Raw genomic sequence first — 15,988 nt, forward strand, 5'->3', positions numbered from 1 at the left:
ATGGACATGCTATGTGATCTGATGGTGAATTTGGGGTGACCCAATGCAAAGACCCTGAGGATCCATGTGGATCCATGCTTTTTAACCACATTTTAAGTGGGGAGGGAAGGAAAAACACAGAACGGACAAGGAGCACGAGAGGGGTGTGCAGAGAAGCAGCTGGCTAAGAATGCAGGAGAGGGGTATAGCGGGAGGAAAGGAAGGCAAAAGTTTTCCCTCACCTACCCACCCAAGCCAGCCAGCTCGCGTGCGCGCGCGCGCGCTCTCTCTCTCTCTCTCTCTCCCTCTCCCTCCTGCATGTTTTCAGCAGACGACACTCTGCTTTCCCCTCTGCTTGTCTGGAGGGGAGGGGCTTTCTCTGCTCTTTGTTCCGCTTGAGCAAACACAGCAAGGAAACAGAGGTGGGTGGGCAGTAAGACCCTGAGGCAGAATGCAGGAAAGCAGCCACTTCCTCTTTTCAGGTTTCCCTTCTCCGAGACCCGCGATTTGATTTTTTTTGCCTCCCCTCGCGCCATTTGGCTCCAGGGACCACACATTCGCTCAATAACACGCACAGACATTTCCCCTTCCTTTTTAGGAGAAAAAATCTGCGTGCTATAGAAGGAAAAATACGGTAGCTTACATACCTGAGTTCAGTGCTTTTTTTCTGGGGGATGCAGGGGTACAGATACCCCTAAACATTTTGTAAACGTTTGTACTTTTGTTAATTTACTTGATTTATCCCCCCCGATTTGAACTATAAAATGCATGCGCGTGACGTCATTTTGAGCATATGCGCGAGCGGCAAAAGCCGGAAGTAACATGATCCGTTACTTCCGGGTCGCCGCGGAGTGCAACCCGAAAACGCTCAAGCCGAAGCTACTTCGGCCCAAGGTATGACTGTACCCCTAAACTTTTTTTTAGAAAAAAAGCACTGTTTGAGTTTCTAGCACCAACTTGGTGGGAGCATTTTTACCTAGGGAAGCAATGAAAACGTTTATCCATACATTGTCTGAAGTTGTACTATCCATTCTGTCACGTCCTGATTCATATATAGACCAGGAATTTATGTTCTTTAACTAAGGCAGTAGGTTTATTATTTGTGTGAGCCTATCTGTCTTGATTTAGAGGGATTCTGCTTCCTGTGTTAATGCATTTGGTTTTTTTAGTCAAATTTATAAGAGAAAGTATAACATAGAATTTTGCCTGGTTTTTTGGGGGGGGGGGTTAAAAATATATGGAGTACGCATCAAACCTAAACTTATTTACTGCTTCAACAACATAAAAGGAGTCACTTAAGGCATACTATTTGCCATATTTATGAAATTTATAGAGTACTTCTTTGTTTAGTCAGAAGTAAGAACCACTCTGTTTAATGGGAGCTTGCTTCCTGGTAACTGTATAGGATTATAATGCCTTAATCTGTGGAATAGACAGGAATTACTTTTCCTTCTTTCCTTCTTCCTTCTTACTAGACATTTTGAGTGATTAAAATATTTTTTGCGTCCCAAGAGATTCCTAATACTTACCGCACTTTTTTCCTCCTAAAAGGGAACTGTGTGTGCGTCTTGTGGAGCGAATGCAGGCGGGAGAAGCCGCTCTTGCTGGCTTTTTGGCCAGGTGGGAGAAGGAAAGGAACCTCTCTTCTTCCGGCTCCCTGGAAAGCCGGCAGCAGCTGCTGGCACTCTCCTCAGCTCTCTTCAAAGCAAGAGCTGCGCAGCGTGTCTGCCTGCTCACTGGCTTTTCAACAGCATGAAGAGGGGGAACTCTGTTCCTTCAGTCTTTTTCCTTCCCTCCCCTTAAACCCCTCTCCTGCATTGTTAGCAGCCTCCTTCTCCACACACCCCATGTGTGCTCCTTGTCCCTTCAGTGATTTTCATTCCCTCCCCACTTAAAACGTGGTTACAAAGCACAGATCCACATGGATCCTCAGGATTTTTGCATTGGGTCACCCCAAATTCACCATCAGATCACATAGCATGTCCATGGCTACAGCCTGCACCAAAAAAATCACGCACCCACTGTTGCCTGGGGCTACAATGGCTCAAAAATGTGGTTACAAAGCACAGAGCCTCATGGATTCTCAGGATTTTTGCATTGGGCTACCACATCTTAATGATTTTTTTCCTGCATCTCCACTTGTGTAAGAAAAATGATTACTTTTACATTTGGGGAGAGAAGGGATACACGGCTGCGCTTATCAGCCAAGAGACCAGTAGCTTTGGACTCCTCATCCTTAAACCTTTCTAGCTCAGCAGGTTATTAAATTAATCTGTTGGTTACTCCTCCCAATCCATTTCCCCATTGTGATGTATATTTTTAAATTGTAAGCCTGAGGGTAGGGGACTGTGTTGTTTACAATGGTATATAGTCTGCTCTGGAAGCACGTTGTTTTGGCTAAAGAGCAGGGCAGATTATTTGTTAAATGCAAGTACAGTCATACCTCAAGATAAATATGCTTCAGGTTGAGCGCTTTCGGGTTGCACTCCACGGCGACCAAGAAGTAACGGAGCACATTACTTCCGGGTTTCGCCACTCGCGCATGCGCAGACGGTCAAAATGACGTCATGCGTGGAAGCGGCGGCACGCGCAGACGTGCTTTCGCGTCTTACGTTTCGTTCAGCATGCGAATGGGGCTCTGGAACGGATCGCGTTCGCATCCCGAGGTACCAGTGTATTCTAAATCTGAGCAATTACAAATACTACTGTTAACTTCATGTAAGTATTAAATACTGCTGCCTTGTATATAAATCACTTTAGCTTAGAAGCTTGGAAGTAACGGCATAGTGATCTTTCTAATTCGTTGGTATGCTTCCTTTTGTATGCAGGTCAGTCAATGCACCCATCCTCCAATGGAGGTCAGCATCTCACAAAAAAGGTCCAGAAAAATAGGAATAATTATGCTTCAGTTGAGTGTGGTGCCAAAATACTGGCAGCTAACCCAGAAGCAAAGGTAAGTATACCACCTCAAAGGCCATGTTGGTGGACGTGGCAATACTATTGATGACTTTGTCAGTTAAATATAACAAATAAATTGGTGTCTTGTGACACTGTTTCAAAGCTGGAGCCTTCTTGGTTCAGTTCTCCCCAGAGAATACACTGAGAGGATTCCCACTGCTGCTGGCTTGGATGGAAAACTCTTTCTGCCAGTCAGCTGGCCCCTTGAGAGGGAAAGAGCTGAAGAGACAACTGGCAGTGTTGGCACCAACGAGAAGTGGCCATGCATGAAGGTGAAGTTCCAGACGTTTTGGACTACAATTCCCGCCAGCTGCAGGCAGTATGGCCAAGGTTTAGGGGGGCTGGGAGTTGTAGTCCAGAACATCTGGAGGGCTACAGATTGGAGAAGGATGAGCTAGAACAACTCTATTCCATAAATTTATGCTAGAATAAACTTGTTTATCTTTAAGGTACCATAGCACTTCATCTCAAGAAAGAAAGAAAAGACGCCAGCATTTTATGGCAGCCTAGATGGCAAGGGGCTCTTCAAAAGTCCCACTCCAAATGGCCCCACCAATGAATTGGTATTGGGGAAGTAAAGTTCAGTGGGAGACTAAGGTTCTTATGATAGCATTGATGAACTGAAGTTTCAGCTCTAATTTTTACATAACTTAAGTGCTCTAGAATCTTGTCAGGCTAGGTAACGTATTATTATTATTATTATTATTATTATTAATGTATACCACCCTATACCCACAGGTCTCAGGGTGGTTCACAAGACAAAATCACAATATAAAACCACAAAAAACATAATCAAAACAAAAACAACCCAGTACCCCCCAAACACATTTTAAAAGGGCATGGGATGTCATTTAACCCAGCCTTAGAGATCTAGCTGTGAATCTGTGGATGAGATGTTTTTTAAACTTAGCTCTCCACAAATTAATGCCTGCACTGTTTATTGATCATCTTGGTCTTCATATTGGAGCATAAATTGTCTTGTTCAAAATGTGCCTGAGTATTTCTGTTAACACTTCTTTAGAAAGCCAACACTTGTTTCTCCAGGATTAGCAGAGTAACACAGTGTTACGAACATAAGAAGATGCCTTCTCTGTTGAATCAGGCCTTGGTCCCATCTGTCTTGCTGGCTGTGGCTCTCTAGGGTTTCAGACAAGTCTTTCCAGGCCTCACCTGGAGATACTGTATTTCAAATCTGGGACCTTCTGCACACAAAAGGTGGTCTCCTGCAGTTGAGCTATGTCCCTTCCAAATTGCTGTGTTGCAGTTAAATACTTTCAGACAACATGACCTGTCTTCAGGGTTGTTGTCCGTGTATTAACTGAAAAGGGACACACAAATAATACTGTAAATTAAACCAAAGGCATGTTGAGATTTCTAAAAGTACCAGCAGTAAAAAAGAGGCCAGGATTCTTTTAAGTGTTATTAACACTTAATGAAGTGTTATTTTCCTTCTTTATAGAGTACATCAGCAATACTAATGGAGAATATGGATCTCTACATGCTGAATCCATGCAGTACTAAAATCTGGTAAGAAGTTATACAGCTAAGTGAAATAAATATCTGTTATGCCACTGAATTGTCTACAGTTTCTGGCAGGCCTTGGTAGCCAAGCATTGTATGCTACTAGCCTCGTGTGAAATGTGATTGCATCAAGTTATTGCAACAATTTATAAAGCATTTTCAAAGAAGATACTGGTTTCATCAGAGGGAAGTTATACATAAGAAATAATTATTAAAGATATAAAATGGCTTTGACTTTTAAATATATTAATTGCACAGCTTCATGGTTTTTCTTTCTAGTTTTTTTCCATATGCAAGTAAATAATTTTGTTAAGGTCCAAATATTTTCATATCAAACAAAATCATAACAAAATCCAAAATGTAGGGAAAACATGGAGTTTGGCCAGTGAAGTACCTATTTTTATTCCTAAGAATGTTTCTTACAAAAGTTTTTCAAGAACTTTTAAGAAGCAGTCCTGTAGCATCATGAAAACCTATACCCCCCGCCCAATACTTTGTTTTTTATTCAGGATTCATAATAAAACCTGATTTTCTGCATGTAAAATCCTATCTTCAGAATGGTTCAAAAGGTTTTAATTTGACTAACTTCCCACTGCCTCTGACTGGAAATTGACCCCTCGCTAGGCTTGGGCTGTGAAGCACATTGAACATTGGCTTAAGGAAGGCTTGTCTGCCCACTGTAATGCACCTTTGGTTTTCTAAAGATCAGCTAAATTCTTACACAGAATTATGAACCATTTCCAACTTGGTTTTCAAATGTAAACTTCTAATAAACTGTGCTAGGAATTCATCCAAGAAATGGAAGGAAATCTGCAGCCCTGCTCTGCATAAAGTCTGTGCCTCACGCAGCACTTGCCTGAGCAGGAAGGGACTTGTACGGATTGCTGGTGCTACCTATATGTGAAAATGCACATGAAGGGCCCTTTGAAGCATGTTTCCATGGTGAATTCTACCTACTCAGTCCAGCTGGACTTTCTCCCCACCTGCCAGGTTTGTCGTTGAACTGTGTGAACCAATTCAAGTGAAGCAGCTGGACATTGCCAACCATGAGTTATTCTCATCTACTCCCAAGGATTTTCTGGTGTCTATCAGCGACAGGTATGTCTTGGGATATGAAGGTGAATGTAAGGTTTCTTTCTTTCACTGCAACAGCTGCTTAAGTTTCATTATTTGGGATGGGCACATCATTACCAGTCGTTGGGACACCTATTTGATTTGTCAGTCTGTCATACCAGCCAGGGGGTGGGCAGGTGGGCAAATTGGTAAGCAGAATATGGTCTTGGTAGTCCACAGCTTTAAAATGGCCAGCATTTAAAGCCAAAATGTACTGAGGTTACCACTGAAATCCTTTACTCATCATCTGCACTAGGTGGCTTAAGCGTTGTCCATCGTAACCTTGTACCTGCAATAGAGTATTTGTGATGCCCATTGCAGTAACAGTGATTTTTGTGTATTATAAGGGAGGTTCTGAATTCATTGGTTTCTGAGAGGTTACTGTTTGTGTAACATCTTTTTGGTGGGTGTTGTGTTCTAGGTATCCAACAAATAAGTGGGTCAAGCTAGGCACTTTCCATGCCAGAGATGAGAGAAATGTCCAGAGCTTCCCTTTGGATGAACAGATGTATGCCAAATATGTAAAGGTAAGTTTCTGCAGTTACTACAAGTTTCTCACTTGTTCCGCTGATTGTTGTCATGCCACTTCACATACCTCCCAGAGTGTATGGCGATGTATACACTGCTTGATTGCAAAGACCCCTCAAAGTGCTTGGCCTTTGTTGTCCAGTCCAACCCTACAGTTCTGTGATTCCATGCCAGCAGTGCCATAGGAGGATCCAACCAAGTCTGTATAAATCACAAGTGTATGTGAATACTTCTCAGTACCTAATCTTAGACAACTGCAAGTTTGGACAGTCATGACAGATACCTACAGCTGGAGGACCTCCTTTAAGTCCTCTCTTGGCCGGTGCTGTTGGCAAAGAGAGAATGCTCCCTGCTGCTGCCTGTTCTCTACACTTTCGCATTTGCAGCTTCAACTGCAGGTGAAAACAAGCAAGGAATACTGCTAGGGCACTTTGTATGTGCCCCGTCAGATGTTGTTGTACTCTTAACTACCATCAGCCCCAGCCAGCATGTTGTGCCCCACCCCCAAAGATGAGCTACAAGTTGGCCGCCCTTGTTTCAAGACAGAGTATGCTCTTCACTAACTCTCATTATTGTGTTCAGTCCAAATCCATTTTTAAAAAGTAGAAATAAATAGAGAATGAAATAGAACTGCTGGGCAACTTAAATGCTGCCCCTCAAGGGGAAGCAAAACGGGTGTTTGTCCTTTTAAAAGTGAGTACAACCATAGGAGCCAACTCCTAGGGTCTAAGGGGGCTTTGCCCCCCTCCCATAAAATATTTGACGGGGCTGGGTCACTTCAAAGTAGATTTGCCATTCAAATGGGGTGTGTGGCCGCGTCATTATGCAGGGTGGGTCTTACCTGGGCCCTCCAGTATTTTATTCAAGTTTGTACTCCTGACTACAACTGAACTGGCAAACACCTTTGCTTGTTTCAAGTGCAAGAGTTTAAAAGTTGGGGAAAAACAGCCCTAGAGATTATCTCCTGGATGCTTTAGGTCAGGCACCTCCAACTTCAAGTAGGCTGTGATCTACTATCCAGTATCAAAAACTGGCCGTGATCTACCACACTCTCCCATTGTCATTCTTCAACTTAAACATACAAGGTGTGTCTATTAAAAGAGGCCCTGTGGAACATGTGTACTCTGTATCCATGGGGCCTCTTTTAAAGGACTCATCCTGTATTATTTTTGGCTGCGGAAACCCAGCCAGATGGGCGGGGTATAAATAATAAATTACTATTATGATGCTAAAAATAGTAACATACTATTACCCCCCCACCAGCCTCCCCCCAGGGTCCTTGGCGCACATGGGAGGCCTACATGCCCCAAAATGTCCGGTTCCTCCTTTACCGGACAGCAAGCTCTGTGGGGCAGGGGGCTTACTTTCAAGTAAATGCTGCTAGGCTGGAGCTGGAAAGGTCCACACAGAACTAGGAGGGAGAGTGGAGGGGCGGGGGACCTGGTGTTTTCTTTCCCTGGGAACCACCGGGAGAGGGGGAGGGGCATCATCATCTCTCCGCGCACCGCCCTTCCTGCGGCTCCCTCCGCAGTGCTGCAGCCCGTGTGCCCCCCCCGCCTCTCTGCTTGTGGCTTGCATGGGGCGGAGGTAGACGCCTCACGCCTTTCCGGGACTGGCCAACTGGCTGGGCATTGGGCAGAGCCAGCGGTCGGAGAGGGGTGCTTGAGGAGGTGGCCCCTGCACCTGCCAGAGCAAGCCTGGCTAAGTGGAGCCTTGACCGCCATGCCGCCTGTGGAGTCGCTCTGGCCATGGCCGAGAGCGCCCGGCAGCCATGAGCGAGGGCGGAGGCGACGAGGCATGGTTGTGCAATCAACCAAAATCCATCCTGCGATCGACCGGTTGATAGTGATTGACAGGTTGGACATGTCTGCTGTAGGCCATCCGGTTGTCTGACTTTAGGGCAAATTGTTGTTTGCAGGATGCTTCCTTGCGATGGGCTGCGTGTGTGATAAATGCACGTCTCCTCTGTGCCAGCGCCAGCTGTTCCAATGCAGTTTGAGTCCCTGAGGAGTTGCCCTGTCCCCTCAGATCCTCATCACAGGGGATGTTTTGCAGCATCCCCTGTGGAACCTCCGCTGACAGTCCCAGTTTCTGCCCAGTCACCAGTATTCAGCTCCTGCTGCCCCTCATCTGTGAAGTGGGGGTCATTTGCGTGGAACCACTGTATGCCAAAAGGGGCACCTGATGTTGTAGGGCAAATAGTTGTGAAGGGGGAAAGGGTTTTGTGTGCTCAGTAAAGGCACTACATGGGGGAGAAAGAAGAATAGTTGCGCTTGGATGCAGGTGCAGAGAGCGGCTTCAGGACCTGTTGGGCTTCGTGGGAAGAATGTCAGCCGTCTGCTTCTCATGCATAGGGAAGCCCATCTCAGGTCGCTGTCCTTTCAAAATCTTCAACTTCCTTTTTTTTTCCTAAGAGAAAACGAAGAGGGTTACAAAAGGTGAATGGAAACGTGGAAGGGGGGAAAACATGGCTTAAAAAATCAGGTGAAAAATAAAATACTGCGAAAGTAGCTGCTGGTTTTCCAGGTACATACATCTGTGGGAATATTGTTCGCAACCAGAGATTTTGTACATGAGAAGATGGACTGGAGCCCAAATTTATTAATAATAAGAATAATAATTCATTATTTGTACCTCGCCCATCTGGCTGGGTTGCCTCAGCCACTTTGGGCAGCTTCCAGCATATATAAAAACACAGTAAAACATTAAACCTTCAAAAGCTTCCCTGTATAGGGCTGCCTTCACATGTCTTCTAAAAGTTGTGTAATTCTTCCCCGCCCCCCCCTGCTTATTTCCATGCTTATTACATACGGGGGGGGGGGACAATACCGAAAAGGGGTACAACTTAAGAGTGGAGGGAAAAGGAAAGAAAATGAAATTTACACAATTTCATGTTACAATAAAAATAAAAATCTCATTATCATTTATACCCGACCTCCCATTTATTCCTTAATTCTTTTTACATAAATTTAATGCCATATCAAAATACTATTTTCATATTAATATTTTCACAATTTATAAATGTTTATATAAGCAATTAATGAAAACTGCTGGGATCACTCAAAAGCTGCTACAGATTTTAACAAGGTATAATTTTGTTTAAGATATGTTCTGAAGGCCTCCCATTTTGATACAAATTCAATTCTTGGTTTATTTTTCATTTTTTCAGATAGACTATCTAATTCAGCATATTCAATCAATTTTTGTATCCACTATTGTCTAGAAGGAATTATGTTGCTCTTCCACCTTGTAGCTATAAGAACTCTCACTGCCACTGTTGCATACAAAAAAGGTCTTTAATTTTTTTAGGAATATCTGAATCAGTAATGCGCAACAGATATGCCTCTGGTTTCCTAATAAATGAGATTCTTAACATTTTTTCTAGTTCAAAGTGGATTTCCTCCCAATATTTATTTATTTTGCTACATTACCACCATATATGGTACAGTGCGCCTGTTTGGTCTCCACATCTCCAACAATTACTTTTGGCTCCTTAGTATATTTTGGCTAATTTCCATTGAGTTAAATACCACCGGTGTTGCATTTTTAACAAGTTTTCCTTTATGGCATATCACATAGTAAATTTCCAACTATTCTTCCACAGGTTTTCTCATTGGGATATTGTTATAACATACCCAAAGTCTTGAGACCACTTTATCATGACTGATGTAACTTCCTCCTCGACTTCCCAGTCGAGGAGGCGGCGATAAGCTTTAAAGAGGGTTTTACTTTTTGAATTTATTACGTCAGATTCAAATCTCGAGGTTTCCTTGGCAAACCCTTTTTGTTTATCTACTTTAAATCTTTCGAATATTTGATAATATTGGAACCAATCTGTAATGACATCTCTTAATTCCTCAAAGCTCTTAAGTTTCAGTTGGTTCTCTTCTTCTTTCAAAAGTGTTTTATAGGTAGACCAATTTTCCAACATATTTTTTTTCTTCATCACTGTGGCCTCTACTGGAGAGGACCACCACGGGATTTTGAACTCCAACCGATCTTTATATTTCTCCCAAACTTTAAGAAGTGATGTCCTTATGATATGATTTGAGAATTCTCTGTGTATTTTTGCCTTTCCATATATTAAATAAGCGTGCCAACCCCAACAGTTATTATGTCCCTTCAAGTTCAGCAAATCCATATCTTTCAAATTGCACCAATCTTTCATCCACATGAGGCAGACTGCCTCATAATACAATTTCAAATCGGGCAGGGCGAAGCCACCTCTATCCTTTATATCTATTAAAATTTGATGTTTAATCCTGGGTCTCCTGCCCTCCCATATAGATATTTCTTGTTGCCATTTTTTGACGCCGCTAGAATTGGGATCATTTGAAATAAGAAAACCAGTCTAGGGTTTAAAAAGCTTCCCTATACAGGGCTGCCTTCACATGTCTTCCAAAAGTTGTGTAATTCTTTATCTCCTTGACATCTGAAGGGAGGGTGTTCCACAGGGAGGGCGCCACTACCGAGAAGGCCCTCTTCCTGGTTCCCTGTAACTTGGCTTCTCACAGTGAGGGAGCCGCCAGAAGGCCCTTGGTGCTGGATCTCAGTGTCCAGGCTGAACGATGGGGGTGGAGGCACTCCTTCAGATATACTGGACCGAGGCCGTTTAGGGCTTTAAAGGTCAGCACCAACACTTTGAATTGTGCTCGGAAACATACCAGTGTTTCCAGTGAAGATCCTTCAGGACCAGTGCTATGTGATCTCGGCCACTCCTAGTCATCAAAACATCAGATAAGGAGAATTAAAATACAGATTATAGGAACATAAACAAAATCTTTGGATTTGCATGCAAACATAGGAGTTTAACAATTCCTGAACATGAACAGCCAGCCTTTTAGAAAGTAAATATAATACCCCAAGTAAAATAGTATGTGCTGTGTTCCTACCTTGGTTAGATTTTTAAAAAATATACACAAAGGTAGGAATGAAACATAAAACTGCGAAGCTTCTTCATTCATATTCATAATTTCTACCTTAATGGGACTGTACGTAACGTGATTTATGTTTGATTTTCTAAGCCAGAGCTATGCAAACTATGTAGCAACACGTTAGTGTGTCAGCTGCAGTGCGTGACTGCTCCCCGTGCTCCTCCCGGGGCTGGAAAGGGGCTAGTTTAACTTCCGGTTTGCTAGTAAAACTGAATTAATGTGTCACGAAATAATGCATTTCTAAAAAGGGTGTCGCTAAGATGACAGGTTTGGAAAGCTCTGTTCTAACCTAATATCTTAAAATAGAGAAGCCATTATATTTTGGCAGATCAGTAACTGATATTTGCAAGAGGCAACCTTAGTTTTTTTTTAGTTGTCTTCCAAAAACTACCTGTACGTTTATTTCTTCTGCTGTAGTGCAGTTAGAAGAAATCCAAAAGTAACAGACTTAGGAAGTAGAAACTAATTTTATATTACACAGTTAACAAATGAAAACATCTGATAGCAGTGTTTTTTCCTTGGTATACAGTCAGTACTGTAATTTTTATGCACGTCAAAGTTTTGATCGTATAACAAGAAGCTGCAATTTTACTCTGCATGTTATTGTACACATTAATGTGCATCTTCCCTTCCCTTGCAAATGCATCCTTTGTAGCGATTATTTGGGGCGGGAGGCAAAGAGGGAAGGAAGGGTAACACACAGTGGTCATGTTCCGTAATTCCTTAAGTCGCTAATATTGTTGCCTGTGGCATGCATACAGTCTATTGACACTTCTTTCCCCCCTTTTCTCTTGCTTCAGATGTTCATCAAGTACTTAAAGGTTAGCAACCTCTTCGTAACGTTGGGTGCCTAGAACACGGGTGTATTCTGTGGCTCAGCACACTAATGCATGGCAAGAATTAGAGTCGGGCAAGATCTTTTCTGTTACCGCATGGCTAATATAAACATTCTTTTTCTATTTTGTTATGAAAACTGTTACTTGGTCACCTGCAGGCCATTCATTATTAAATGCTTTTTTATTATTCTTTAGGTGGAATTGGTATCACATTTTGGATCAGAACACTTTTGTCCTTTAAGCCTTATAAGGTAATAGTTGATGAAATTGAGCAGATGCTTCTAGTCTCCTGTCACCGTGAAACATATTTTTCTGGTGCTGCCCCCCACCACTCCACTCCCCAAATAACTAATAACCCCAGCCACTGAGTTCCAAAATGTTGTTTAAAAATTTCTTGTGGATTTTTTGTATGTGGGGGGTGGGGTGGGATGGATGTATGGTTGTGCTTGGGGAATTTTTTATTTTATTTTGATGTTTTTGTAATTTTTACATTTTTTGTTTGTATTGTTTTATTGGTTTTGTTTGTTTGTTTAAGGTGTTATTTTGTTCTTAGGGGGAGGGATCAGGGTTGCCGGGGAGTGGGCCCCAGCCCACAAAATGGCTGGGGCATGTTCCACGGGGGGGGGGGGGGATGCACTGGGACAACCGATCTCAGTGATCACGGGTAGGAGGAGGAGTTACGCTAAGACTAGACCATGTCATTACAGAGGGGGCAGGTTTAGTCGTTGTCTGAGGACTATTCCTGCCTCTGGGTCTGGTCCTGACCAGACGGATACTAGAATCAGCAAGGGACCTGAAGGTGCTGCTGTGCAATGCCAGGTCAATGATTCTTAAGACCACTGCCATCCATGACTTGATCATGGATGGAGGACTTGACCTGGCATGTGTAACAGAGACTTGGTTGGATGAAGCAGATGGGCCTGTCCTTGCAGCTGCTTGTCCACCAGGTTTCTCTTACGCACAGCAACCCAGGTCATGTGGGCGGGGAGGGGGGGTTGCAGTGATTTTTAGGAAGTCATTAGTTTGCACCTGGCGTCCTATTGGGAAGACCCAGTTTTCCGAGTGCATGTTCTGGAAGTTGGGCAATAGGGGCAGTACAGGATTCCTTTTGGTGTACCGACCTCCCCGCTGCACCAAAGATTCCCTGCCCAAGCTGCTTCAGGTCGTGGCGGATGTTCTCCTGGAGACACCTGGCTTGGTCGTCCTAGGGGATTTTAACATCCATGCCGACATGACCTTACAAGGGGCCGCTCGGGACTTCGTGGAAAGCATGGCCTCCATGGGGCTGTCCCTGAATAAGTCTGGCCCAACCCATAGCCGCGGACATGCCTTGGACCTGGTGTTTACCTCTATGGATGTTGGTGATCTGACACTAAGTAAAAGCGAAACGAAAGAAGTGCCATGGTCAGATCACTTCCTGGTGCAACTGGACTTCTCTGCGACCCATCCCCTCTGCAGGGAGGTGGGACCAATTCGGATGGTCCGCCCCCGCCACTTAATGGATCCAAATGGTTTCCAGAGAGTGGTAGGGGATGCTTTATCCCATGTTGATGGCCTTTCAGCCGATTCCCTGGTGGCCCGCTGGAATGCGGAGTTAACCAGGGCTATTGACTGTTTGGCTCCGAAGTGCCCTCTCTGATTGCATGGAGCCCGGACAGCCCCGTGGTTTTCCACGGATCTGAGGGCAATGAAACAATCGTTGAGACGGCTAGAGCGCCGGTGGCGGATAACTCATTCCGAATCTGACCGGACACAGGTTAGAGCTCAACGTCGAGCCTACCAAGTGGCGATAGCGACGGCGAAGAAGAATTTCTTCACCACCTCTATTGCATCTGCAGAAAACAGCAGCAGGAGACTTTTTCAGGTGGTTCACAATTTAGCGGAACCACCTGCAACATCAGGGCCCAGTACGGGCCACATGTTCTCCTGCAATGATTTTGCAAAGTTTTTTTGCAGATAAAATCGCTCAGATTCGGGAAGAAGTAGACTCCACCGTGGGAGCAGGGCCGGGGCGGGAGAGTGCTAGAGTTCTGTCTAGTCAAGTTGAGTGGGATCAATTCCAATCTGTTACCTCCGAGGATGTGGACAGGCTGCTTGGACGAGTGAGACCAACCACCTGTCTCCTGGATCCTTGCCCATCCTGGCTTATAAAAGCTAGCCGGGAAGGACTGGGCCATGGGCTTCGTGGGGTGGTGAATGCTTCTCTCCTTGAGGGAGCCTTCCCAGACCCGCTGAAAGAGGCGGTTATTAAACCGCTTCTTAAAAAACCATGTTTAGATGCGGCCACGATGGCCAACTATCGCCCAGTCTCAAATCTTCCATTCTTGGGCAAGGTGATTGAGCGAGCGGTTGCCGAACAACTCCAGGCACGCCTGGAAGAAGCGGACCATTTGGATCCCTTCCAGTCGGGATTCAGGCCTCATCATGGGACTGAAACTGCCTTGGTCGCACTGGTTGCTGATCTCCGGCGGGCTAGGGACAAAGGTGAGAGCTGTTTCCTAGTTCTGCTGGATCTCTCAGCGGCGTTTGATACCATCGACCATAACATTCTTCTGGACCGTCTTGAGGGGCTGGGAGCTGGGGGCACTGTCATACAGTGGTTCCGCTCCTTCCTCCTGGGCCGTGTTCAGAAAGTGGTAGTGGGGGAGGATGAGTGTTCAGACCCCTGGGCTCTCACTTGTGGGGTGCCTCAGGGTTCTGTCCTCTCCCCCATGCTTTTCAACATTTACATGCAGCCACTGGGAGAGATCATCAGGGGGTTTGGGCTGGGCTGGGTGTTCATCAGTATGCGGATGATACCCAGCTTTACCTCTCTTTTAAATCAGAACCAGTGAAGGCAGTGAAGGTCCTGTGTGAGTGTCTGGAGGCGGTTGGAGGATGGATGGCGGCTAACAGATTGAGGTTGAATCCTGACAAGACAGAAGTACTGTTTTTGGGGGACAGGAGGCGGGCAGGTGTGGAGGATTCCCTGGTTCTGAATGGGGTAACTGTGCCCCTGAAGGACCAGGTGCGCAGCCTGGGAGTCATTTTGGACTCACAGCTGTCCATGGAGGCACAGGTCAAATCTGTGTCCAGGGCAGCTGTTTACCAGCTCCATCTGGTACGTAGGCTGAGACCCTATCTGCCTGCGGACTGTCTCGCCAGAGTGGTGAATGCTCTGGTTATCTCCCGCTTGGACTACTGCAATGCACTCTACGTGGGGCTACCTTTGAAGGTGACTCGGAAACTACAACTAATCCAGAATGCGGCAGCTAGACTGGTGACTGGGGGTGGCCGCCGAGACCATATAACACCGGTCTTGAAAGACGTACATTGGCTCCCAGTACGTTTCCGAGCACAATTCAAAGTGTTGGTGCTGACCTTTAAAGCCCTAAACGGCCTCGGTCCAGTATACCTGAAGGAGCGTCTCCACCCCCATTATTCTTCCCGGACGCTGAGGTCCAGCGCCGAGGGCCTTCTGGCGGTTCCCTCATTGCGAGAAGCAAAGCTACAGGGAACCAGGCAGAGGGCCTTCTCGGTAGTGGCGCCCGCCCTGTGGAACGCCCTTCCAGCAGATGTCAAAGCGATAAACAACTACCTGACATTCAGAAGACATCTTAAGGCAGCCCTGTTCAGGGAAGTTTTTAACGTGTGATATTTTACTGTCTTTTTGGTTTCTATGGAAGCCGCCCAGAGTGGCTGGGGAGGCCCAGCCAGATGGGCGGGGTATAAATAATAAATTATTATTATTATTATTATTATTATTATTACACTCACTGTAACAGATATCTTGAGAACTAATAGGCTTTATCTATAAAGTTGTGAAACATGTGAAGTCTTGAAACAGTGGGAGCTTTCATCTGCTATGCATCTCAGTTTTACACAGGATGCCAGGTAGACAAACTCCCTCTGAGGAGGGAGAAAACTGCCTCCGTTTCCATTTCAATTAAACACGTTTTTTTACAGGGTGTTTGGAACTAGCATGGTTGAAGAATATGAAGAAATAGCTGATTCACAGTACCAGTCTGAAAGGCAAGAGCTTTTTGATGAAGACTATGGTAAGGAAGCAGGCTGGTCACAATTTAAGATTAGCTTGAATTTTTTGCTAATCATTTCTAAATAATAAGCGAACCCAGAATG

The 15,988-nt window shown here is 44.9% G+C and overlaps 1 protein-coding gene across 2 annotated transcripts in view; it reads left to right on the top strand.

The window, feature by feature from the left end:
• Nucleotides 1-15,988, top strand: part of SUCO (SUN domain containing ossification factor) — a 46,685-nt gene that overhangs the window by 14,912 nt on the left and 15,785 nt on the right. Inside the window, exons 8-14 of one of the 2 annotated variants that reach the window (XM_081867296.1) lie at nucleotides 2,808-2,932; nucleotides 4,397-4,464; nucleotides 5,449-5,556; nucleotides 5,993-6,098; nucleotides 11,834-11,854; nucleotides 12,065-12,120; nucleotides 15,815-15,906. In XM_081867296.1, coding sequence (XP_081723422.1) covers nucleotides 2,808-2,932; nucleotides 4,397-4,464; nucleotides 5,449-5,556; nucleotides 5,993-6,098; nucleotides 11,834-11,854; nucleotides 12,065-12,120; nucleotides 15,815-15,906 — 576 coding nt within the window. The remainder of the gene's footprint in view (nucleotides 1-2,807; nucleotides 2,933-4,396; nucleotides 4,465-5,448; nucleotides 5,557-5,992; nucleotides 6,099-11,833; nucleotides 11,855-12,064; nucleotides 12,121-15,814; nucleotides 15,907-15,988) is intronic. The other variant, XM_081867297.1, reaches the window with a different exon arrangement.

The sequence above is a fragment of the Podarcis erhardii genome (genome assembly GCF_964252035.2).
Source record: "Podarcis erhardii genome assembly, chromosome: 6".
NCBI classification, from domain to species: Eukaryota; Metazoa; Chordata; class Lepidosauria; order Squamata; family Lacertidae; genus Podarcis; species Podarcis erhardii.